The sequence below is a fragment of the Brachyistius frenatus genome, unplaced genomic scaffold, assembly GCF_029030835.1.
Source record: "Brachyistius frenatus isolate BFR_SWC_R1_liver_20210118 unplaced genomic scaffold, ASM2903083v1 Contig_5, whole genome shotgun sequence".
Taxonomy (NCBI): domain Eukaryota; kingdom Metazoa; phylum Chordata; class Actinopteri; family Embiotocidae; genus Brachyistius; species Brachyistius frenatus.
Genome location: NW_027210604.1, coordinates 8,754,397 through 8,779,681, shown reverse-complemented (window position 1 = coordinate 8,779,681; position 25,285 = coordinate 8,754,397). Strand labels below are relative to the sequence as shown.

Genomic DNA, 25,285 nt, shown 5'->3' with positions numbered 1-25,285 from the left:
CCCTAGACTTCAAACTTGGCAGTCAAACTGACATCAGACTTTTTTTTTTTCCTTTATAATGTTTGTAATCTGCACAGACATAATGGAAATTCATCTAATTTTTAAATGTGGACATGTTCTCAGTATGACTCAATTATTAATTGAAAAATAGAGAAGATTTTTTTTTATATTGTCATGTTATACCAAGACTTAGAAAAGTATTGGATCAAGGCAGACTTTGACAGGGATCCTATCTTTTTCTTCTTTTTTTACACAACATATTCAGAGTTAGAAATAATGTTCAGGCACAATGCTGTGAGATGATATTCAGTTTTTAGAATGCAGCTGTAACTCATCTTTTGTGAGCCTGTAAAAAAATCGTGTGATATTCAAATATGCGAATGTTTAAATAAGATTTTGCAAGTACATAAAATTCAAAGTTTACAGAACAAATTTGCAAAATTCTAAAAACATTTTGAGAATGTATAAAAACAATTTGAACAAATGATTTCAATCATGAGATTACATAAAAAGTTCCAACATTCCAGGATTTTGAACATTGAAGTCTATTTACAGGTCTTCTGCATATGCAAGAAACTCTTTCTCATATAAAGCCTTTTGTGGCTTCAGAGGAGCTGTGTGAAAACGGATACATTGCCTGAAGCGATATAATTTATGGCAGTGTCATTTGGGGCTGAAGACTACAAGTTTGAGAGTCACAAAATCTGGGGCTGTGAAGCTGGAAAGAAGCAAGTTTACCAGACCACGGTGGCCCACTTCTCATCTCTGCTTGAGATTAACAGCTCAAGGCTACATTAGCTGCTACTGCAGCGTTACACACCTGCATCTGTGCACTCACTGGTGCTCGAGTTGTGTTGGGGGTGTTGTAGGTTTTGACAAGGAAACAGAATGCATCTGTTTTTTCTGTATTTTGAATTTTATGACACTGTTACTGGAGTGCAAAGACAAACTTGTGGAGCACAAGAGTGTAAAAATACACTCACAAATTATTCTCCAATCTTTAAAGCCCAATACACGTAGATAAGGAGAGAACTACCAACTGACATTAATCAGAAAGCTTTACCACGCAGTAAGTTCCATTCACAGACACAGACAATTATTTTTACTCGTAAATAGAAAAGTAAAATCAGACAATGGATCAGAGACGGTATTGTTTTGCAGAGAGAATTTTTACACATTCACAGACTTTAATTTTTCATGCAGTATTTGTCCCACTTAATCTCAATCAGATACAACCACAGGCTATCTGGGCATCATTTCACAAGCTCACACTGTTTAAGATGCTGTATTGATCCAATATATAGGCAAAGCCTTATGGTGAATCTCTATTGAGATTGGGAGTATTATAATAAAAGCCCAATTCCAAATTGCAGCTTCAGCTTTGGTTTTTCCTTTAAACCTTCTTTTTTTTTTACTTTCTGAAAAAAGCTACCATACACATCAAATGTAAAATACGTCATGCTTAGATATGCACCCACACAATCTGGCTTACTTAAAAACTAAGTATACCAATTCTCTTAAGTATATTGCAAAGAACTTACACCCATAAAAAAGACTGGAGACAATGATCAGTTAAGAGCGCCATGAATTTGGTGCTGGGCAACTCATCAGTATCCTGGATGTTTGACTGTGTGGACTCAAAAGTCTCTTTAATTTGTTTTATGGAAACCAAATATTTTGTTGAATGAGGTACATGATAAAATATGACGTCATTTTTTGTTGTAAAGTATGATATATTACTAATCATCAATTAGTGCTGTACACCACATTCTACCAATCATGCTCGCAATATATTCTAATGATTTAAGATCACATGTCGGTGAGTCTCACCTGTTCTTGGGTTGATAGTGAAGAAATTCTGCGGGTTGCCCGCACTAATTCGATAACTCAGACGGCTGGGCGTGGCAGTAAGGTCAGGGTCCTGCGCCTGAATACGGATGACTGACACATCCTTTGGAGAGTTCTCCATGATGACTGGGTGATAAATAGGATCCGAGGTGAGGGGAGCATTATCATTGACATCTTCTACCTAAGAGAGAAATAGAGGAGATGAAAAAAGAAGAGGACGTGAGACAGGAAAGAGGAGAGAGGGAGAAAAAGCAGGGGTTGTGTAAGGCACTTGAATAAGCATTGTTGTGTGTATCTATTTTAACTGTCACCTGTGTCTGAGCTGGATCTGAATTGGCAACAGACCTTGTTGATAAAATATAGCCCTCTAAACCAGCACGCTGTTGTGAGCAAACTATATCTGCACAGTTTAGTATCTTTGTTAATCAGCAGAGATGGGGGTCTGGGTTGATCCTCTATCAATCATAAATTGGAAATGTATTTGCCAGAAAACGTCATGGATGTCACACTTTAAATGCAGTGCAAATTAATTTCCCCTCTAACAGCATAGATCTGGAATATTTATGGCAAACACAGCGTTGATTGAGCATTTGCTGGGAGGCACAGAGAGCCAAGACGCTTCGCCGGTAAATGAGAAGCACCTGCGTCTGATTAATCTCCGCATTTTTGTCTGTGATGAAGAGGCCGCGAGTACAGCACCCAATCACACCCCCACACGTGAATATCCTGGAGCCAGAAAAAGCTGCTTGTTTGTTTTTTTTTATACACTCCTGAATTTCTTCCCGAAAGGAGAGCAGCAGTGTAGCAGTGATGTGTATATTTCAGTGTTTAGACACTGGATTACTTACTGACAAATAAAGTAGAAGAAGCTGAAGCAGAGATTTCCCATACAGAGTATATCTTGCTTACAGATTTAGCACTGAGCACAATTAGCATTCTAGAAACTTAACATACTTACTGTTTGGTGTCACTTGTTACTTTAGATGTTCCACAGGAATTTACAATAAAGGCATGAAAATATGTCAACAGTTACATATTGGCAGGCTGTAAAAATGTATCAGTGACAGATACATACAGAGAAGCTAATCTGTAAGCAGAACTTTTTAAAACAATGTCATACTTTTAAAAGCAGCAAGTGAGAAGTTACATATTTTAAAACTGCATAACGTCAGGGGTAAGACTATGTATACATGCTATACAATGTAAAAGGAAATGGATAAATTAACTTGACATTGAGCAAGGAATAATCCACCCCAACTTGTTTCAAATATCGAACAACCCCACCCACTGGTATTTTTGGGGGATTTTTTTTTTTTTTTTTATTAAAGAAGACCTATTATGCTCAATTCCTGTTTTTTATTTGTATTCTGCAACTCCAGTACGGTAGCTTTGCATTATTCACCCAGTGCTTGTGACTCCTTCCTCATCCGATTGTTGTTGTGGAAAAGAAAATTACTAAACCTATTAACTAAGATAATTTCTTTTTCTGTATAATGTGTGAGCCCAAATTAGATTTTAAAAAGCACAAAAGGGAGCAAAGATTACAGCCAGTTGTTTGGTTAATATCCTGCTTATTACCATTATTATCATGCATTTTTTTTTTCTATCAACTGTATTCCCCTCTTAGTAGGTGCTTTTGGTATTATGGACAAATTGTGTGAGGGGATGGGCATGTCACTGTACTTCATGGGCCTGCTGTGCTCTGTGACATCACCTCGTCGTGAACCGAGTGTTCAGAGCAGTCTGAACCCTGAGGGATTACTTTTGCGTATGTTTACCTGATTTTTTTAAACTTGGTTTTGCATTTTTTAATATGAACATCAGATATCGTAACACTATATGTAAGACAGAAAATACAGAAAATCATAATTGGGCCTCTTCAAAAACAACACCAAAATAAATTACATAGACTTCTTGCCCACTGCAAACTGCAATTGGGAATTTGATGCTGATGCTTATCTTTGTGTGCAACAATCAAGACGTTTCTTCTGTTTAAGACCTCTTATGCATGCATAGCATAATGTGAATATTGGCAGCAGAGTGTACCTGGATGAAGACTTCAATAGAAGCTGACAGGGGTGTAACCCCTCTGTCTGTGGCGTAGACAGTAAGCCAGTAAGAGTCTTTCGTCTCACAGTCCAGGATACCAGCAGTGTAAATCACCCCTATTGGAGCACAGAGAAAGATTAATGCAGTTGTTACTGGGGTCTGAGAAGGCATTAGGTGTGTGTGTGTGAAAGGGCAGAGCGGGTATTATTAGAATACATCCTTAAAAGATCTCATGGGGAAAGTCTTTGAATACTAAGTTTCTGGAGGCAAAGACACAAATTTAGACTGAACTTTGTGTCCTGGCTTCAGTGACATTCACAGGCATTAGCGGCGCCGCTGTAGTCACCTTCAATGTTTCAGCTTCTCTACAGCTAATCACAGCTGACCAAACTGCTCCAACTGCTATTTGCTTTGTGCTAAATGTACCCTAAACTGCCCTACACAAAGACACTCAGACATTCACACACATTGACTGGCGTGTGTTTAGTGGCCTTAAGGAAGATGAGTAGCTGACAGCTTTGGTGACCTCTTGAGGGACAAAGAGAACACTCACAATGGATGACACACGGGCACCTTTCTTTTTTTCATACAAAAAATTCAGTCATGCGGCATTCTAAACACTCAAAATGACGCACACTCGTGAAAGTTCAGAGTCTAGGTTTTAAGGTTCATTTATGTCATGTCTACATTTTACCAAGAGCACTGAAGTACAATGGGGCATGGCCATGAGTGTCACACAGTTTATCTAAAAAAAGAAACAGAGTTAGAGAAATCATAATAATATACAGTATGTGTGCAATGATTTCTATCAACAGAAATGAACAGAAGTCAGTTTAGGAATAAAGAGACTAAAATGATGAAAAGAGACAAGTGAGCAGTTGATACGGTTCAGCTCAATGCACACAAACTTTCATCAGATCTCCAGATTTCTGTTAAATCATGGCACTTCACCGGAGAAAGCCATTCACCGAAACATTTGAGTCTGTTACTTCAGCTGAGCTGAAGAAACTCAGTAAGAGCAAAGACGAATGCGTTTACCAAAGCTTGCAGAGTCTGTCCACAGCTTCTGTGCTTAGGTTCACATACAATTAACCCCCGGAGAGAGCTGAGACTGAGACATGTGAGCAAGTGAATATTTACTTTAGCTCTTTTCAGCCATAACATTGCAATCAAACTTTTATTATCATTAATGATGGAAGGGTTGACTAGTTTATGTTCTTCTGTGTATATTTTTGTACCTTTGCAAGGACTTACAATGTGTGAGTGTTACCACTGGAATTAAAATTAGACGTAGTGACAGAGTACTAGCTAGTGTTGGTTGGGTAGCTTTGTAATCACAGTGGAGCCTGTTGCCATTCCAAATTCATATTAATCAACAAACTAACTCGGCAATCCATGTTGCTGCCAAGGTAAAATAACTGGTGTTATAATTAGGCAAAGTCATAACATCAGTGTCAGAGAGCACTTTCAGTACATCAAGACAACTCATTTTATGAAAGACTGTGTTTTTTGCAATTTAGTGCAAAAACAATACCAAATTGGATGTACTTTCATTTAAAACAAACAAATGAAAGTTAATGTCCATAACTACAGGAGGCACAGAGGGTTACGACCGTTCAAGAAGGACTCCATGCCCCTGGGGTAAACATGCTCAAAGCCTATCTTGCATGATTCTGTGCCCAACCTCAGCCACCCCATTAAAACAATGTTTGCAGGATATCATCGAAATAGTCTAAATAGAATATGTTGTTCAGAGAAAATCCTTAGCCAGAGACCTGGAGAGCAAGTTTCATGTTAGTACTCTTTCCTGAATAGGTTAAAAAAGACAAAGATTGATCTGTTCATTTATACAGTATATTACTTTGTTTGTGTTGTCAGGAAATTAACTTGACTATCTGTCATACAGTAGATGTCTACTGTTGCCTTACTTGGCCTTTCATTCAGCCACAAGCTCCACACGCCCAGGTACATGCATACAAATCAGAGAGGTATGGTATGAAACTGTGTGTGTGTGTGTCAGATTATGATTAAGCAGCTGCCCAGGGCATGCACAATGCATAGTAAAAGTGTTTGCTGAAACACATCCTTGCCCTGTTGTCCTTGACCACGTCCTTTTCAAACCACATCTCATCTCTGTCAGATAGCTCGACAGAGACAAGGAAAACAGAGCTGGCTGTTTCAAAAGCTCTTTGAACTTTGAGACCAACAGGAACAATTCAGTGAATTTAATATAAATCTGACTTGACAGCATCCAATCCCACCATAAATAACACCCTTCAAAGAGTGAGCAAAAAATTGACACATCTTCTAATCTGGAAATTCACAGTACGGTTGGGTTTACATCCATCTGTCATGTCTCTTCGACTTCCCCATTCTTGAGAAACAGGTTATGTGATCCCACTATCTAATTAATAACACCAAATCAAATAATGATTCTCAAGATTGATAAAAAAAAATATTTACTAAATGTAACTAAAAAAAAGTCTGGCTGTGTGCCATGAAAGAAAACATGAAAAAAATGTAGTCCATTAATCTTTAATAAATGCAAAATGAGTACTTTTTAAAAGTGTTTGGCTGTAATTTAAAGAATACTTTATCCTGACTGTGACAAACCCTGGACCTTCCATGCCCGCTAATAGAGGAGCAGTGGCTTCTGACAGCTGTCCAATGAGAAATTGCCGGGCTTGCTTTCCCCCAAACCAATGACAGGAATACCAATTGTTGTTCAAAGTGCAGGAGAGCTGAGGATATAAGCCAGAGAAGATCCTACTTCTTTTCTGATAGATAGCCCCTGTAATTTCCACCCACATACGATTGAGTCATCTTAAGCATCTACATTTCAAATGCGGGGAAAGAGGGTATTCATAAACGGCAGATATGATAGACAGTGGGGATGTTGGGGAGCTACATATCAAAGAGACAATTTATAAACCCCAAGTTGGAGTGCGGGTGACGGGGTGAAGGGGTGAATAAGTTAAGACAGGCAAAATAAAATGGATTTCTCATTCTTTCTCTCACTCTCTGTCTCTTTCACTCTTTCTCACTGTCTGTCCCGCTCTCTCTTCACATACTTTGTGTTTTGGCAGTAAGAGCCACAGATTGACAAGCAGCCAGAGCAGAGTCACTCAACATGGCAGCTAAATGCATGGAGGGAGGACAGAGCAGTGCTACACTGTCCATGCCCTGATAACACTAACTTCTACACTGAGATGAAATGAAAAACTTGACAAGTAAAAACTTGGTATATTCTCATGGTATCATTTCTGATACAAAAAGAAGGCATTGGCGATTCACATACTCATAATATTAGGAAAAAGAATAAAGAAAAAAACAAGTTAAAAAACTTCTCAAAATATCATACTGTATATATACACTATATATATATACAGTATAAAGGCCTGGGTGGAAGAAAGCAGTATATTCTTCTGACACTTTTTATGTACTCCAAACTCCCCCTGCATCCTCTTCCTTCCTCTCTTCGCTTCATTTCCACTCCCCTCTCCCCTCACTTTCTGCTCTAACAAGCAGTCTGATTTCCCCTGGAAAATCTGCACTCAATAAACGTTCTCACTGGCTGTGATGCTCCATGCTGAGGTTTTAATACTGACGTGAGTAACAGCTCCAAGCGCTATTACAGAAGCCTTAGGGGATCTGTACTGTACCACTGCTTTCACCAATGAACAAAGTATAGACAGCATGTAAATGTGTACATATACATATAGAAAAATTCTCTCTGACTGTCCATCTGTTTCTGTCTCAGCTGCAGTCAATATTAATTAGCCTAGTTAAATGTCAATACAGGCCCCCAGTGTAAGTCATGTACAGTAGGGACGAGTGTAACAAGAGGTGAGGAGAAAGGCCAGAAGAGAAACACTATATAAAATATCTCTAAAGGCTGAACCTAACCAAAGTACTTATTTTGTAGCCACTGGCCACTACTATTGGTAGTGACAATTGATTTTACAAGTGACTGCACTATAGACATATAGCTTGCTAGTGACAAACTGGGGTTTAAATAAACCTTTTTACTAGGCCCTTGTGGCAACTTTCAAAAATATTTGCATGTATATTGCTAATAAGCAATAAGTAGAGTATTCATAAGGAGAAAGATTCACAACAAAAGCTATTTATGATTAGTCACAAGGTAGTCTCTAAGGTTTGCCTATTAGTGCTAATGCATTGTTTAATAATAATGTAGTACTTTTTGCTGATACTTAATTAGACAGTGATTAGTAGGTTTTCTTAAAATATGGAACACGTCATTTATGCAACATAATTAGGATTTTTATATTCTTGGATAATGACTTGCAGTGCTATAAGAGACTAGGTTCAAATGTAAACGTGGATGGTATCAAATGCAATATAAAAACAGCGATTACTTGAAAAGCTGTTTATTTATTTTAAGTAGCAACCAGAGGCAATAACATTTTCACATGGGAAGAAGAAAAGCAAACAGTTGCTCTAATTACCAATTAATAAAACCAAATAAAACTGGATTAGAGACGTGATCATCACACAAGTGACTATAGATTATGAAAATATAAATAAAATACTTACAAAATAACTGATTACATCATAACTAGCACGTATTACATTGCTGTAATTTTGTTTGTTTTTTGTTAAAACTTCAGTGGGGTCTGTTAGCAGGCAGAACAGCGACATACTAAAGACTCCTTTTTTATAAATAATAAAACTTCTGCCATGAGCCTTAAAAAATTCCACAATTCTTACCTCAACTTTCTTATGCACAATACAGGACCTGGCAGTGCATTAACATCAGTGGTATAGATATAATTCACTATAAATTATTATGCAGGAAGGAGAGAATAAGCGACTGATTTCAGTGCTTCAAATTTGAGATATTTCAGCACCATGGATAGAGACACAGAGAGCTATTAGGATTGAAAGGTTCAGCATCAGATTGAGGAAAAGTAACAGTTCTCATTCAAACCTGTGCCAGTTCCCTTGTAAATTCCACTGATGGCAAGGTTATGGGAGGGTCTCATACTTAAGCAAATATCTCTGTACAAGTCCTGTTTCCTTGATGGAAATATGGCAAATGGCAAGACATTGTCCATGTATTTACGCTGTTGTAATACAGGTTTAACATTTTGTGAAATTCATCTTTTTTTTGGAGCAGCCTGTATATTTTCTGCATTTCCTTAGCAATGTCTATCGAGTCTACTAATATTACTTTACTGGAATAAATCTTTCTCAATTATGCTAATTCCTAATTTTCTAATAATGTTGACAGTTAAAGATTGACATCTAAGTTGCATACATATAGTTTTCCTTTCATTCATATGACCTATGATGAACTAATATGAATTGTCTTATTTTCATCATGGGCATTGGATTCATTTCATCATCTCATGGCATCTTGTGTGGATCAACATGTATTCTGCTTCAGTTTTGACACCTCAGGGTAGTTAGAGAACGCGTGCTTATTTTGGGTCAGTCCTCCTTAAATAAGTCACAGTGAGTTCTCCATACTTTGAAAGCATGGGGTTGGTGTGCAGGAGCGCCTTGATCAATGTTATCCGGCAGCGCTGGATCAGTTGTACTGAGCGGCCCGAGGCCCTGCCAGTGTAGCTGCCATGCTGCCCTCATTACAGTAATGATCTCCCAGTACACAGCTCCCACGTGAGGCCCCATCAACACACTAACTGTGACCATACCTCACACTTTCTTCACCTCTCTCCCTCTAAAATGCATATGCACATTGACTCAAATAAACGCTATTGAATTTACACCTTACATAAAAAGCTTTAAATGAATCATGTCACACCTGTATCTTCATCGATGGTGAAAGTGCCCAGTCCGCTGCCTCCTCGGATAGAGTACCTCAATACACCGTCTCGTCCCTTGTCATCGTCCTTAGCACTGACTGTCAGGACACTTGTTCCTGCACGAGAATTCTCCTTCACTGAGCCTCTCATAGCAAAGTCAGCGAAGTAGGGTGCATACAAATTCTCATTGACATCCACCACCTGAGGATATAGAATGGTTCACTTTAATTTTGACAGAGATGTGTAGTTTCTGCAGTATGGAATTATGATCACCAGCCACTCACATCCACATGATAAAAATCATTCTGTGGCTGGTAAAATTGTTTTTCGTAAATGGATAATTTAGCTTCTCAGAGGGGGGAATTAAAGCTAAAACATGAAGACATTTTTATATTGTCACATCCTATCAATAATTAGACTTTTGATAATTAACTGTATGTAAATGTATGATTAAAATTTGTTCTGATCCAAATTTGTCCGTGTGTGTGTGTGTGTCTTACGCACCTCTACCTCCACAAAGGTCTGGCTATACAGGCTGGGTATTCCTCTGTCCTCAGCAAGTAACGTGAGGTTGAAAAACTGTTGTTTCTCAAAGTCCAACTCCTTCCTAATCCTCAATACCCCACTCTTAGCATTGATCTGTACAAAGAATGACATCATAACCAATCCCATGCGTCATAAACTGACAATAAAAAGATATGGGACAGTATAGAAAATGCAAACTGTGACATCCCCTACCTCAAAAGTGCCATTGAAGTCATTAATCAAGGAGTATCGGACTTGTCCACCAGGTCCGATGTCTGGATCTTGTGCCTGCACCCACGTAATCACAGCCCCTGGCGGGAGGTCCTCAAGTACTCGAGCACTATAGATGCTCGGGATGAAAGCTGGAGGGCAATCATTCACATCCTCCAGTATTATACTTAGAGTAGTCACAGACGATCTTCGAGTGCCTCTTTCAGCTTTGTCTCTCACTTCAATTTTCAAGGTGAACATTGGGGATGTTTCTCTGTCCAGATGGCTGGCGACAAATACACTTCCTGTTTCACTGTCGATACCAAACTGAGGGACATTGGTCAGTATTACGTAGGAGAGCTGTCCATTTGGACCTGTATCTCTGTCAAATGCAGTAATGGTAATAACATCTATTCCAATTGCAGAGCTTTCTGAGACAAGGACAGAGAAGCTGTCCTCATAAAACTGGGGGTCATTATCATTTGCATCCTCAATAATGACAGTCAGTATTCTCCAATTGGACATCTGAGGTATACCCTGATCATAGATGGTGATATTAAGGAAGTAGCGATCCAATCGCTCACGGTCAAGTGGCTCCAATACAGTTATCAGCCCATTCTCCATGTTGATATTGAAGCAGTTTTCTTTGTTACCATCAGAAATGGAAAAGAGGACACGACCATTGAAGCCTGTGTCAGCGTCTTGCGCTCGCACCTGAAATACACTGGCACCAACGGCAAGGTCCTCTCTCACTAGAATGCTTGTAGGCAAGGCCTCAAACTGTGGAGCCTGTCTGTTGATAGAGAAAAGGTCTGTATATTTTTCATCTGGTCTTGGTCTAGCCAATGCAGAGGCTTTTGCCAGCATTTTTTCTGCCAACAGCTGGGCTACCCTGGTCTCCTTGCAGTTGAATCCCCTGGATGGCATCCTCCCCCTCACCACTGATACATTCACAAATGTAGGAGCAGAGTACAATGCTCCATCTGTTGCAATTACTTTTAGGTTGAATATCCCACTTCGTAAGCTATCCACTGCTAATGATCGTTTTAATGACAAGGCCCCAGAGTCTTGACTTAAGTAAAAAAAGTCAAACTCATTCCCAGACACTATCTTGTACTCCACCATTCCCAGCTCATCTATGTCTACAGCTGACAAAGTGACAATAGTCTGGTTGACGGGGAAATCTCGGCTTATCATGCCTCTGCAAGAAACCTTCTCAAAAAGAGGCCAGTTGTCATTGATATTAACCACACGAATTGTGATATTGACCTCACTCTCCCTTCTGTAGGGTGAACCCCAGTCAGAGGCCCGCACTGCAAAAGTATAGATATCATCTGATGACTCAAAGTCCAGATCTCTTGTGATCCTCACCTCCCCTGTATCCTGGTCTATGGCAAATGGGAGAGACTCCTCACCACTGATTGTGTGAGTTACATACCCATTCTCTCCTTTATCATCATCCTCAGCAGACACCACAAGAACAACAGTGCCTATAGGTAAACTCTCGTTGATTGCAATATCATAGGATGGCCTCTTGAACACTGGAAGGTTGTCATTAGCATCTTCTATGGTAATTTGGACCCCTGCTCGCTGCTTACTGATACTGTCAAATACTTCCATCACCATGAAATCTTGTGATATCCTTGTCAGTTGCCTTGTGGTCATAATAACTCCAGTCAAAGGGTTTATATCAAAGTACATTGGATCTGAGAGGCTGCTGAAGCTGTAATTGACACTTAGAGGAGCTGGGGAGATTTTCACCACCTCTACAACAGTGCCAGGGGGAGCGATTTCACTCAGCTTCACTACATAAACATCTTTCTCGAAATTCACCAACACTGGGTCTGGCTTTGTAACCAACAACTGAACAACTTGAGTATTAGAAAACCTAGGAGGTATACCTCTGTCTTTAGCCTGGAAAGTTAAGTTGCAGCCATAAGGGAATGTGTCCCAATTAACCAATTCAGATGTTTTAACCCTGTACTGATTCCCAAAAGACAATCGATCAACCACAAACAATTCAAAGGGGTCACCCTCAATGATGGTCACCCACTCTATATCACCTGATAACCCATCGTCTTTGTCGTCCACAGTCAGAATGACATATACTGGATCCTTGTCTGTCCAGGAAGGAACAACAGCGACGGCACTGAGAACAGGAGCAAATTCATTAATCTGCTTCACATTTATGACTAGTCGAGCGGTGCTACTGATGCCATTGTTCCCATAGAGTTTCATCCCTCTGTCCACCACCTGTACCTCCAGCTCAAATCGGTCTTGTTTGTCCATCCTGGGTTGACCTGTCAGGGTGATGACCCCACTGGTCGGATGGACAGCAAAGAGTTCTGTCCTGTTCTTGAAGAAGTAGTAGAACTCCCCGTTAGAGCCCACGTCAGCATCTGTGGCTGTTACACGTCCTAGGCTGGCCCCCACGAGGGCACTCTCAGAGACAACAAATGAATAGGAGGTTGGTGAAAAGAGAGGCCGGAGGTCATTTGTATCCAGGACCTTGATATAAACAGTGGCTAAAGCCTCTAGGCGTCCTTGGGCAGACGCTTTAATTGTTAGAGTGTAATTGTCTTGTACCTCCCGATTCAATATGGCACCACTTCCTCCATTTGTGCATATGCGGATGAAACTAAAATCTCCCATTACGAAGTCCTCAGCTTGGAAGATGCCTTCGCTGTCTCCAGACTCAATGGAATATTTTATGTCTAAAGACCTTGGTGGTCCAAGAATGATGCCCATTTTGACCTCACTTGTGGTATAGGTTCGTGCAGCAGAGTTCTCGAAGATGGAAGCATTATAGGCAGGCTGGGTGAACAGCAGCAGGCGTTGTGCAGCTCTAGGTTCAGGCAGGAACTGGGCATAGGTTGAGGGGAAACAGAGGAAAAAAATAAAATGGAAAAGAAGAAATAAGCTGGGTAGAGGAAGCATATTTCCCCACCAGTTAGGCTCCATCATTATTCATCCAGTCAGCCTATTTGGAAAGAATGACAAAGAAAAACACATCTGGATTCAGTTGGTGAGGATTTGTTAGAGACATGTATTCTGCATGATAAAAATCGGATGGGAACTCTGGGAAAAAAGTTGCAAAGACATTTCAGGGGTACTGATTATCACAGGCAGTTGATAGCATATTCAATGATGTGCTACCAGTTTGCATTCAAACACTGAATACTGCACCCAAAGGGCTCTGAAGCACAGACTGGCATGTCTTTAAACATTCCACATCACAAAACAGCACTCTTACACAGTTGCAGTGAAACATATCATGTCATGCGGATAAAACAACAGGGATCAGAAACAATCACTGTTAATATAAATCCTAAAACTAGTGCCTAAAAGACACATCTAGGGCTGTGATATTTTCACAAGGGATCATGTAAAAAATATTCCATGCTCTGAAAAACCTCAATGGGCACTGGGAAATATTAGGCTACATTTTTTTTAATTAGATGTATTATATCGTTTTTGAAACAGCAAATTTTCAAAATTATCATCAGGTCAACTCCAACGCAAAGCCAAAGTTGAAACCGACTTAATAGCTGCCAAAGGACAGTACAGGAAAATGATAAAACAAAAGCAAAAATAATCTTTTGATTACAAATGCTTTAAAATATGGGCTGCTGTATGCATCACATAGGATACATCCCATGCATTATACAGCAGCCTGTCCCTGATCAACATTCAACTTCAACAGAAACTAAGATAACTCCTGATCATTATTTTTGAGATTCTCTCGACTGGACCGATGTTATCAGCATCAAAAATGTTGTCAGATTTCACTGACTCAAATCAAATATTCCCCACTGAGAGACTGTCCCGGGAGATCCTGGGGTGCACTTATCGTCTCCCATGTTGATGCAGATCCAGTGAAGCTCGCCTTCGTGCATAATCCACGAGTTTATTTGTCGCTACAGTCTGTCGCTTGACTGACAATATAGTATGGATTAGCACAGACTTCACTCACACATTGCAAAGTGTCCTACCTTTAGACGAAACCGCTGTAATTAATGAAAGTATATCCATTCCAATTTTCTCGCCGACAATGATTTAAAAAATATATATATACAACAAAAAAAAACAAAAAAAATAGGCAAAATGCAAAAAAACAGTCGATGGTGATGCGTGAAAAAGAAAAGTCATTTGTACATCTCTCGACAAGCAGTTGTCTACTAGGCTGCAGCCATCCTCGTAAAACTAAATGCCCCAGTTTCATGCACCTGACTACTGTAACCCCGGGTGCAGTCGGCTTTTAACGGCTTTATCCGCAGTAGTTAACACAAAACTGACGTTAACAGCAGTTAAAGTGGTCGTTTGCCGGAAGGTTGGTTAAAGGTGATACAGAGAATATGTCGCTTAACGCAAGTTTAAAAGCGGCCAGCATCAGTTGTCGCTTGTGTGGGACCACGGTGCGCGCACAGGATGGAGGCGGCGGGCACGCTCCGATCTTTGCCGAGTGGAGCCGACGACATCCGGAAGTGTGGCCGGCGCAATGTACGGAACACTTTCGGGAAACGGCTGCGGCTCCTGTGTCTCACACACACGAGCTTTTTTTTTTTAATGGTTTGTTAGAAATCTGGTCACCGTTTCAACTTGTTCCGGCCGCCACCATGTCTGTTTTGTGTTATAACAAGGGATGCGGACAGCGATTTGATCCGGAAAATAACCCAGACGGTGAGTAGTGGCTTTAGTGAACTATCGCCGTCTCCTGCGCGTCGCCAGACTTATTAGCAAGCTAACCCTCTGATCATCTGGAAAGTTCCGCAGCGACCGGGCCCGGTGGACCCGCGTAGCTAACCTGATGTTAACTGGCTGGTCCCGACACAGTTTATTCTTTCACACTGCTGCAGCTTGTTTAACCCTGGCAGCTAACAAACACGTGGGCCTCCTGTGAGCTGACGCTATCGCGGTGTTAGCATGTTGAGCTCCTGTTAGCAGGGTTAGACGGTAACGCCGGACTTCCCGGGACCATTGTTTGGACAGGGCACAAGATATGCGGTTTAAAGTCCCCCCCCCAAAAAAAATACTGTCGTTTCGCGCTTTTGTCACAAGTAAACTTATCTACGGTCAATTTCCCTTACGGACACAACGTTATTGTGAAAACGGTTAAATCACCTTTTTTTTTTTTTAACAATTCAAAACACGGCAAAAGTCCCAATTAAACAGGAAGTCCCCTGCGGTTCAGCTCTCACACGTGTGTTATGTACTTCGTCCAGCAGCCAACTACAGTACATCACGACATTCACGTCCAGCAGGCTGGTTATTAAGTGGTTTACATCTCCACTCATTTGGTTCATTTTTCCAACAGCTCCCCGTGCAATGCATGCACAGTCAAGAGATGTAAGCCCAATTAAAGGCACCAGTGGTATCACGAAGCACTTGTTATGTTAAAAAAACAAAAAAAAAACAACATCACCACAGCCCCGACACTACAATAACGTACAACCTACAGTGCACCACAACTCGAGACAACATATTCAAGGAGACGAAACGGGTGCAGGCGACTCTGAATACTGTACTATAAAATACTGAAGTATGTTGTAAATGGAGAAAACACGATCAAACCTTTGACACGTCTTGTGTTGCCTATACATAGCCTGGTATTACCAGATGCAAATTCAGCTTGTGAATTGATAAAAGAGTCTGGTTCTGCTCCATTGGAGATGGTTTACAGTTGTGATATCTTAATGGGCGTAGACATCTGGTTCATTTTTTTTTTTTTTTTAAACTATTAGAGAATACCCTTTACCTAATTGCCGTTGACCACCATATGGCATATGATGCCAGCTGAAACTCATCAAGCTGCAAACAATATTGTAAACGACATCCCGAATATGAGCAGAATGCTATGCCATTTTGGTAAATGAGCATTGCAGACTCTTTAATTAATTCCTTGATATCTCTTAGCACTTTTACCACCTCATCTAATGCTGTCACCGCCACCATTGTTGAAACTGCGTTTACAAACAAATGGCTTGACTTCAACTTCATTACATGTAGGCACCCCCTCTGGTTGTTCATTAGTTTGCCCTTCACGGTGGCTGAGCAAACCTTCATGCGAACAAGGTTTGCAAACTACAATCACAGCGAACGCTGAATCTATGAGCAATAGATGGGCAGAGCCAGGCTAATAAATACAGAAAACACTACCAAATACTGAAGCGTATACAGTAACGCAGCAAACCAGCACAGACTACAACGGAAATTATGTCGGGGGATAATAAAAAAGTGATAAACATGACGGGGGCATGCTTGTTGTTGATAAAACTGTTGAAGATGCGTTACGTTACTTAGTTGTTGTTGTTTTTTTTCTGTTTGCAAATGCATTATTAGATTTAAGGGTTTCACTGCACCACACTTTCAGGCCTAATGTACAAACACCCCTATGTTGCCATAGAGGGTTTGTAATTACAAACCTCATTTATGGCATGTCTACCCTTCAGCACTCGGAGATGCAAAATCTGAGATGCGTAAGAAATGGAAAGAAGTAAGATGTATTCGTCATAATCCTTTTCCCTACAGCCAGAAGGGCTTATGCCTGAGGAAAGTATACTTTGAACCCACACTGTGCTACCAGCAGTTAGACATTGATTTGTGAAAGTGAGAGCAGCCTCCTCAATAACCATATCATGTCTACATTTGAGAAATGTAGACATGATATGGTTACATAGCATATTCCTTTTAAAAAATAGTGACTTAATCCTTAATTTAATGTGACAAAAATTGCCATGAAACACCACCACAAACGGTTTTATTTTGTCCATTACCTCTTCTCCTATTTTTGACTAATATGTCCTCAAGAAATACAAAAGATGCCGTGGTTGTCTCGGTCTTTCCAAGTTGGCACTCAGTTTTTGGTGTAAATCATCCTGTTTTTATTTGTGAAATGTTCAATCTAGGATTATGAATTGTCCACACAAGTAGAGATTAACATTAAAAAAAAAATGAAATTATAAATTTATTGTGTTTATGAAATGTACATTTAAAGTAACCAAGTGAAACCCCTATAAAGTTGTCTAAGTAGATCATTTTGAGAGTACATTTCCTTATTTGATATTATAATAATGAATTTGTCAAAGAGACCATTGTTTGTTAAGCCACTGATTTAAATATAATGAAACTTTCAAAGTAGTATTGTTGTCCCCAGGCCATGAGTCCCTCATTTCCTTTCTTTAAATTTGTCCTCCTCTGTTGTCAAGTAATCCAACTCTGTGTATTATCAGATAGACACTCAAAGCAGGAGTCCGGTCTCATTTACATTTTAATAGGATGCCTCTTTTTCATAACAGTAGAGTGAATTATTAGTATTACTTTTAAGGGTATCTAAGAGGTGTATCCAAGGCAGTAGCACAGAAGAGGCACGGGTCGGGCTGTACTGTGAGGAAAATGTTTGATTTATGGTGTATGGCAACACATCCCTTTCTGCTCTCCAATGTGATTTGTGTTTTAGGCTAGCTCTGAACCCTTGACAAAATATATTCAGTACTTTTTATTTATGGTTCATCAAACTCTGATGCAAACTCAAGTATATCATGAATCCCGTGGGTTTGAAATTATATTCATATCAATTTTCATATGCAGTGTCATTTTCAAATATGCTTTTTGTTTTCGACTTCGCTTCCATTTGTAAAACTTTTTTTTTTTTTTGGACAAAAGCAGAGTTTAGTAAATATTTCCTATTAATTCACCAAAAATCAAGCTAAAGATGTATTCATGTATTTTGTGTGCCGTAATTTACAAGCTCAGATTTGATCACTTCTGAGAAGACAATGGAAGTTTTTTTCAAAATATTCTTTTTCTCAAGTGCCGTTGAAAAACACAACCATTTTATATTACCCAAGTGAAATTCTGTTTATTCTTCGTGTCTTTGCCAAGTCTTTGGTCTTTTTTAGTTATATCCAATTATTGTCTTTCGCTGTCTCTCTGTTGGTTTTGTTGCTCTGAAGATGCTCTGAAAAGGATTGTCCAACTCTTTATTACATACTATGATGTCATTACAATTAACTATTAAACTGTCCTCAACGAGAGAGAAATTAGTTAGTTTTATGTGTGGTATAATTCATAAATTTTACAGTCATATATCTATACTTGTCAAGTCCTAATTCTTGACAATACGCCTTAAAACTTTGCATGTACCTGTGCATATTTTGATAAACACTGTTAGTGACAGACTTGACCCCAAACAGCCATCAAATGATCCTAGAAATATTACACTTACCTGCAATAACAAACCAGTGTCACTTTTTGCTCTCCCATGTCTAAAATGACATCATCCTACTTTGTTGTCTCCTCGCTGTCCAACCATAAGCACCTCAGTCTGCAGCAAGTCATTTTGACGGGGAACACGGGAAGTCAGCATTTGACACCGCTGACCCAAATCTTTTGAGCGATGAAAGGAGAAGCAAGTGCGGACAAGAAATCACTGATGTTGTGCTGCTTTTACAAGAAAGGGATGGCACCGATCCTCACGGTTAAAAGTGACTGATAGAGCCCTTAAACATTCACAAATTACCATCCTAAAACTATACTCAGGACTTGTATACTTGGAGAAAAAAATATGTGGTATTATGAGAATGGTGACTGTTTACCCATTTTTGTAATTTTTTTTTTTTTTTTTTTTTTTGAACAAAAATGCATTTTATTTTGACAGATGGCTGCACCTATCATCCAGGAGTCCCAGTATTCCACGATGCCTTGAAGGTAAAATGCCTGAAAATGCACGGCCAGCATTTTGTCCTGTTATCTGGTCAAAGTTAACGTCTCTAACTTCCTTCAGGGATGGTCCTGCTGCAAGAGAAGAACTACTGACTTCTCAGACTTCCTCAGCATTGTTGTGAGTTTTTCTATTTTAATCATATTTTTTTCCTCACTCTCCACGGTCATGTCTTCATTGTCTATTGTTTCCATAGATATTGACTGCCACTTTGCTGTGAACATATTGGCCCGAATGCTTATTGTTTGTGACTCCAACATAGTGATTTTTCTCCTCACAGGGCTGTACAAAAGGTCCCCACAACAATGAAAAGCCCCCTGAGCCAGTGAAACCAGATGGGACATCATTGGGAGAAAAGAAAGACTTAGACCAAAAAACAAAGTTTAATGAGTACATCATTTCTGCACCAAAACCTCAGGAGGCGATACGCAGACCGAGGTTGACCACATTTTTTTTTATAATGTAATCGATACCAAAGAAATATCCGAAGCCCTGATTTTTTTTGTTTGTGTGCAGTATGCCTTTATAAGTATAGCAGAACTGATTTTGGAGTTTCAAAATGTTTATCTTGTACTCAAAATCTATGTTGTCAAAACATGACATCAGCTTTGTTTTTTCACGCTATATTTAATGGATTTTTTTTTTTTTTTTTAAAGTGCTAAGAGTAAGAAAAATACGCTTTCTTCTGAGTGCATCCACAGGGATTCCAAATGAATACTGTAAGCTTTTAGATCCATGGACTATATCGTGTTCTGAGTTCGTGAACTATCAAATGTATGAACGGTTAGTATTCTCTGGTCTTTTAACCTTTTAACCGTACCTATCCGGTACGTTGCACCGGAGTTCAAAGGAAAGTGTGCTGGCACCGGATGAAGCACCAGTGGATTGTAAAACTCCCTTCACATGGCTTTTAGGCTGGCTTTGCACAAGAGACCTAATTCTGAATGGAAGTTGCCAATCATTTATTTCTTAAAGGACAAATTGTTTTAACACATGAAAAGCATGTCTTCTTAACCTTTATCATGGGTTCATTCCTAATATGTTTGTTATTGTTTGCAGAGCTGATGAGCCAATGGTCAGATTCCAGCACAAAATCTCTGCTTCTCTGAAGCAGGCTCTGGAGAAACTGAAGCTATCTGAAAATGTTGCCGATCTTAAAGGTGAGAGCAGAACGTCTCCTGTTTCTCCCCTTTACTCTTTCTTGTTTTTCTCATGTTGGTAATCTTCATTTTAGAAAAGCATCCATCCTGTGCATGTTATAGTAGACAGGGAGGTCATGTTGACAGTAGAACAAAGAAATGGATGGCCACTGGGAATTTGCCGTCACCCACCTGTGTCATTCACATCCTGGCATTTGAGTTTAAGCTGACAGGCAGAGGGCAACACATTTTAACTTGTTTTTTTGTTTGTTTTTTAAACACTCTTCGTGGTTATAAATTCTTCATCTATTTCTGTCTCTGTCTTTCTAGAGGAAGATGGCGATGAGATCAAAGTTGGAACACCCTGTAAAAACGGAGGATGTACCAAAGTACGTGAATTTATCACTGTATAACAGAAATACTCTAAAATAAATTGTTTGGCTTTGAATTGAGTAAAAAAAAAAAAAAAATCTCTTATCATCAAATCTCTGGAGTTTTGGCCAAATTTTGAATTGTAACCAAATTTTGAGGTCAAATGTGGTTCATATAGTTAAACAAAATCTAAAAAAAAAATCAACATATGTCGTTAAATAAAAACAACAACAAATGATGATCCAAGCTTAAATAACATAAAATAAGATCCCAACTGAACTGCACACTTTGGGTAAGGGGAAATAAATCATTTCCCTCCACCTCCACATGTTCTCTGAGACGCATGGAAGTTGTTGTTTTTTGCTGAAGCTAATCTGGCCTGTCAGAGCAGAAACCCCAAGATTAGAACATAAATTGTGAGGAGAATTTACATTGACGTGTTTGGTAGAGGCTCGGAGTGGGACTTTAATGATTTACATAATTGTACTTCAACTGATTTGATTGAAAGCCGTAAGACATTCTCTCAAGGGCGGCCTGCTTTTAGTTTATTAATCTGTTGGGGCCTAAATTGCTACTTTCTTGGTCTTTTAACAGGGAATTAGTTATTTTTCCTGACAATGATACTTTGAACTCTACCGTTGCAATTATATTCAAAAATTGACTTTAGATTTTAATAAGCAGTTAATTCGAGGCATTGATTCATGTGCATTCCTTCATCTGCAAAAAGATGAAAGTGTCAGACGTAGGTGTTCAAATTGGGGTTTCTTTGACTATTAATGAAAAGTTGTAATTGTTGAGGACAAGCTAGTAGCCATACATGTTCCTTAATTGCATTATTTGTAACGACCTGTTTCAGTCTTTTGAACGTCACTTTTGTTGTTATCTTCAGAGTTTTGATGGACCTGCAAGTGATTCTGATGTGTGCTCATACCACTCTGGATTTCCCATCTTCCATGAAGGGTTGGTGTCATTGACAATTTTAGTATCTTATTATGTAAAGAAGTTTAAATTCAAACTTAAAAGTCCTTACTTTTCCACCCGTGTGTTTCACTGTATTGACATGAAAATAGTAGATATTTTATTTAGTGCCAAGCTGTAAAAGAATCAGGAGAAAGAAGCATTAGTACTTTCCTGTTATTCTTCCTCTTAGTCTTGTTTACTTGTTCTCTTGAGTGACAAGTTATTGACTGCTAAAAATCCAGTGGGTGTTGTGTCTTTCCTGCCTCTCCAGGATGAAATACTGGAGCTGCTGCAAGAGGAAAACTTCAGACTTTAACACCTTCCTCTCTCAAGAGGGCTGTACCAAGGGAACACATCTATGGAGGAAAAAAGATGAGGTAGGTGTGCCGGCTTGACAGCAAATGATCATTTTATGTGTGAAAGTGAGTATCAAAGAGCATAAGCTGCAACTCCATCTAGTGGTGTTTGGTGAACACAGCGGCAACAATGCTGAACACTTGTGGTTTTAAAAAATGTTCTGGCAGGATAAGAAGGTGGTACCGTGTCGGTTCGACTGGCACCAAACCGGCACACAGGTCATCATTTCTATCTACGCCAAGAATGGCATTCCGGAGCTCAGCTATGTGGACGCCAACAGCACCATGGTGAGGGATACTAACTATAGGCCGTCAGGATAAGTTTTGTGTTTTGTTCTTCTCAATCTAATGTTGTTTTTCTCTTTTCTTCTTCAGCTCAACATCCACGTTATATTTGAGGGAGAGAAGGAATTTGAGCAGAAAATCAGCTTGTGGGGAGTAAGTAGTCTCAATCTCATTCTGATGCTAAATGCCCGTTTGAATGAACAGTATATAATTTTTTTTTGTTCTGCATTCAAGATACCACACAGTATAAGTTGCATTAACTTTCATGAATCATAATATACGTTTTATCATTGGATGTGCTACTGATCTACACCAGAAACCTTTGTATTGGTGATTCAGTCGTCCTTTCTGCCCGTCTATAAACCATTACTTAATACAAACTTTGAACTGTCAGGGCTGGGTACAGAACTTTGATACTTTAATGGCACCAACTGAACTGCTTCCATACTTCTTCTTTCAAGAAATACCATGTCATTTGGTACCAAATTTAGATGCCATTGTAACATCATAGCTACTCAATGTCAAAGCAAGATGGATGTATAGAAATATCCCCGGGAATGCCCAGAATGTTTTGTCAATTAATGGCTACAAATAACTTAATATACGAAGGCTCTACTTGGGCAGCTTGCAAACATCACTTAGCTTACTGTTAATCTTACAGTAAAATGCCTTATTTCAATTCTTTTTAAACAAATCTTGACTGGAGACTCCTCTGTGTGGAGCCAGCCAGCTAACGTCCACTGACAGAGTTGATATAGGTCTCATTGGTTATATTTTTATCAGAGCAGACATTTTTGCTTTGAAAACAAGGTGTGTAGATCAACATTTTTACCACCGGTTTGTTAAGCCACTCATTTGTCACCTCTTCCATTCCTCGTAGGTGATAGATGTGAGTAAAAGTATGGTGAACATGATGGCAGCCAAGATCGAGGTCGTCATGAAGAAGTCCGAGCCGATGACCTGGGCTCGGCTGGACCTTCCTCCCCCTGTCAGCCCTCCCAAGGAGAGCGAGAAGAAAAAAGAAGATTCTGATAGCGAGGATGAAGATGAATGATGAGGATTTCAAATAGACACGGTGTGTATTTTTAGCTGAATCAATTTTTGAAATCAATTCTTTAAAGAACTGCCTCTTCTGCTGTTATGGAACTTTGGCCTTTACTCCTCTACATTACAGTTTTTGCTCCTGTCCTCCCATACTTTTTGAACCTTTTATTAGTCATCTTGTAGGTTGGAATGCTAAAGAATCTTCAAGTATTTTTTACAACACTTTTTCCACAATGGCAAAAGGAGCAACACTGACATTTTGTCATACACATCGGTATTACAAAATGCTTTACATATGAGCAGATTTCAGTATCAGTTCAGTTCAATGTTTTTATATGTATGGCACCAAAATGACATAAGTCACCTCAGGGCTCTGTACCTAGTAGCGCCAAGAGAGAAACTCGACAAATCCTCTTTAGTCCACTTTAAATCGAGTCAGGTGACAACTCTCCTGATACGAGTTAGGTGTGACCATGCGTAATCTCCGACCCATGTTGACCGCCAACATCAAGTTGTCTTAATGGGCCACAGTTGTGACCGTCTTTCATCATGTCAGCGATATCTGATAAAAGATCATTCCACCTGTACATTTTAATTTGTCTCATAGTTGGGACATTTAAAATGCTGCACTTCCAAATCTGTATAGTTTTTTTTTCTCCGTTCCATCCTTTGGGTTCATAAATAATAATAATAATTTAAAAAAAAGCAATGTCATGCCGTCCAGTATCACATCAGACTAAATACTGTCTTTATAGATTTATTCCCATTTATAAGAGTTGGAAATTTACATCACTAAATTGTTCATAGAGTTATCCTGAATAAATGGTGTGTTAAGAGATCAAATATTTCCTTGGGACTCGTCAAATTAAATGTTTGGCAGAACTATACCACTTTTTTCACTGTTTAAATTGTAGACTTGTTTTTTTACATCATTATTCCTGTGTATATTTTGTACAAGTTTTGCTTTCAAATACTGTATTTATCTTCTTATTTCTTGTCAAAACAACATAATGTGGTTTTAATAAGAATGTATTGTAATATCTGAGAATGCCAATTGAATACAACGTATTTTGAGCAAAGTACTGCATTATAAACAATGTTATGCTAGACAGCATGTATCAAGGCTTAGAATGTATGGCGTCTATTTGGCTGAATGAGTCAGGAAGGAAGAGTAAAATTGTTAGGGAACCAATTTATCTTACCAAAAAAATAAACTTTGGTGTTGAAATTTTAAAACTGGGGTGATGTGTGTCTATGGGATGGCGCAGTGAATTTAAATACAGACATACACGCCAAACAGATTTTTGTTTTAATGTCTGGCTTTTTCAAACATAGGCACTTTTATGAAATACAAGGCTTCTCCTGCATGAAAGTTAGTGAGACCTTTTTAAGTGAAGATTTTGAGCTACATTAACTTTGGGGTTTGCGATGACATTTACAAATGCCATTTTCAAAAATGTATTTTAACTATTGCATAACTTTAAGGTCAGAATATTGACGCTGTTGAGATCTTCTCAGATCTTTGGTTCAAAGCAGACACTGTTTTTTTTTCTCTCTTTCCGAAAACACGTCTCGCATCACAAACATAAATCAATTCAAATATTAATCAAAATGTGTTTCAGTCAACTCCCACGTGAAGATAATGGAAAATAAAGTGCCCCAAGGCTTCTGTAAATGTATCTCAACAGTTGGAGTTTATTATCCTGAATTACAGTCAGATACATGTTGGATCATTTCTGAATGAATGAATGAATGACTTACGCAACACACTGCAGAACCTGATTTTCAGCTAAAACTATATGAACCCCAGAGAATAAATGTGAAAAGTCATTTGAAACATGATCGAAACCATAAATATTGCTCAGACCATGTCTGAAATGATCTGAAGGGCATAATTTGACAAGAAAAATGTGGAAGGAATGCGTTTTATTACAATTCAAATATATTGGTATTGACTGAGATTATAGACTCATTACAATTATTGAATAT

General features: G+C 39.0%; 2 protein-coding genes across 2 annotated transcripts in view; one reads left to right on the top strand and one right to left on the bottom strand.

Moving 5' to 3' along the window:
• LOC138634956 (protocadherin Fat 3) overlaps positions 1 to 14,317 on the bottom strand; it is a 67,495-nt gene extending 53,178 nt beyond the window's left edge. The window contains exons 1-6 of the mRNA XM_069722208.1: positions 14,243 to 14,317; positions 10,425 to 13,283; positions 10,191 to 10,325; positions 9,686 to 9,887; positions 3,895 to 4,013; positions 1,831 to 2,029 (exon numbers count right to left, since the gene is read on the bottom strand). Of these exons, the coding sequence (XP_069578309.1) occupies positions 1,831 to 2,029; positions 3,895 to 4,013; positions 9,686 to 9,887; positions 10,191 to 10,325; positions 10,425 to 13,283; positions 14,243 to 14,317 (3,589 nt within the window). The remainder of the gene's footprint in view (positions 1 to 1,830; positions 2,030 to 3,894; positions 4,014 to 9,685; positions 9,888 to 10,190; positions 10,326 to 10,424; positions 13,284 to 14,242) is intronic.
• Positions 14,318 to 14,916: 599 nt separating this feature from the next.
• On the top strand, positions 14,917 to 24,975 carry chordc1b (cysteine and histidine-rich domain (CHORD) containing 1b). The gene is made up of 11 exons (XM_069721479.1): positions 14,917 to 15,101; positions 19,078 to 19,127; positions 19,204 to 19,260; positions 19,421 to 19,578; positions 20,200 to 20,300; positions 20,610 to 20,668; positions 21,541 to 21,611; positions 21,883 to 21,988; positions 22,136 to 22,255; positions 22,343 to 22,405; positions 23,133 to 24,975. The coding sequence occupies exons 1-11, from the start codon at positions 15,038 to 15,040 to the stop codon at positions 23,304 to 23,306; spliced, it is 1,023 nt and encodes a 340-aa protein (XP_069577580.1). The 5' UTR covers positions 14,917 to 15,037; the 3' UTR covers positions 23,307 to 24,975.
• The last annotated feature ends 310 nt before the right edge of the window (positions 24,976 to 25,285 follow it).

Bases quoted from the DNA above. Each gene is read 5' to 3' on its own strand.
- chordc1b (XM_069721479.1), top strand. From the start codon at position 15,038: ATGTCTGTTTTGTGTTATAACAAGGGATGCGGACAGCGATTTGATCCG. The intron at 15,102-19,077 runs GTGAGTAGTGGC...TTATTTTGACAG, and splicing joins TCCGGAAAATAACCCAGACG to ATGGCTGCACCTATCATCCA. The intron at 21,989-22,135 runs GTAGGTGTGCCG...ATGTTCTGGCAG, and splicing joins TATGGAGGAAAAAAGATGAG to GATAAGAAGGTGGTACCGTG.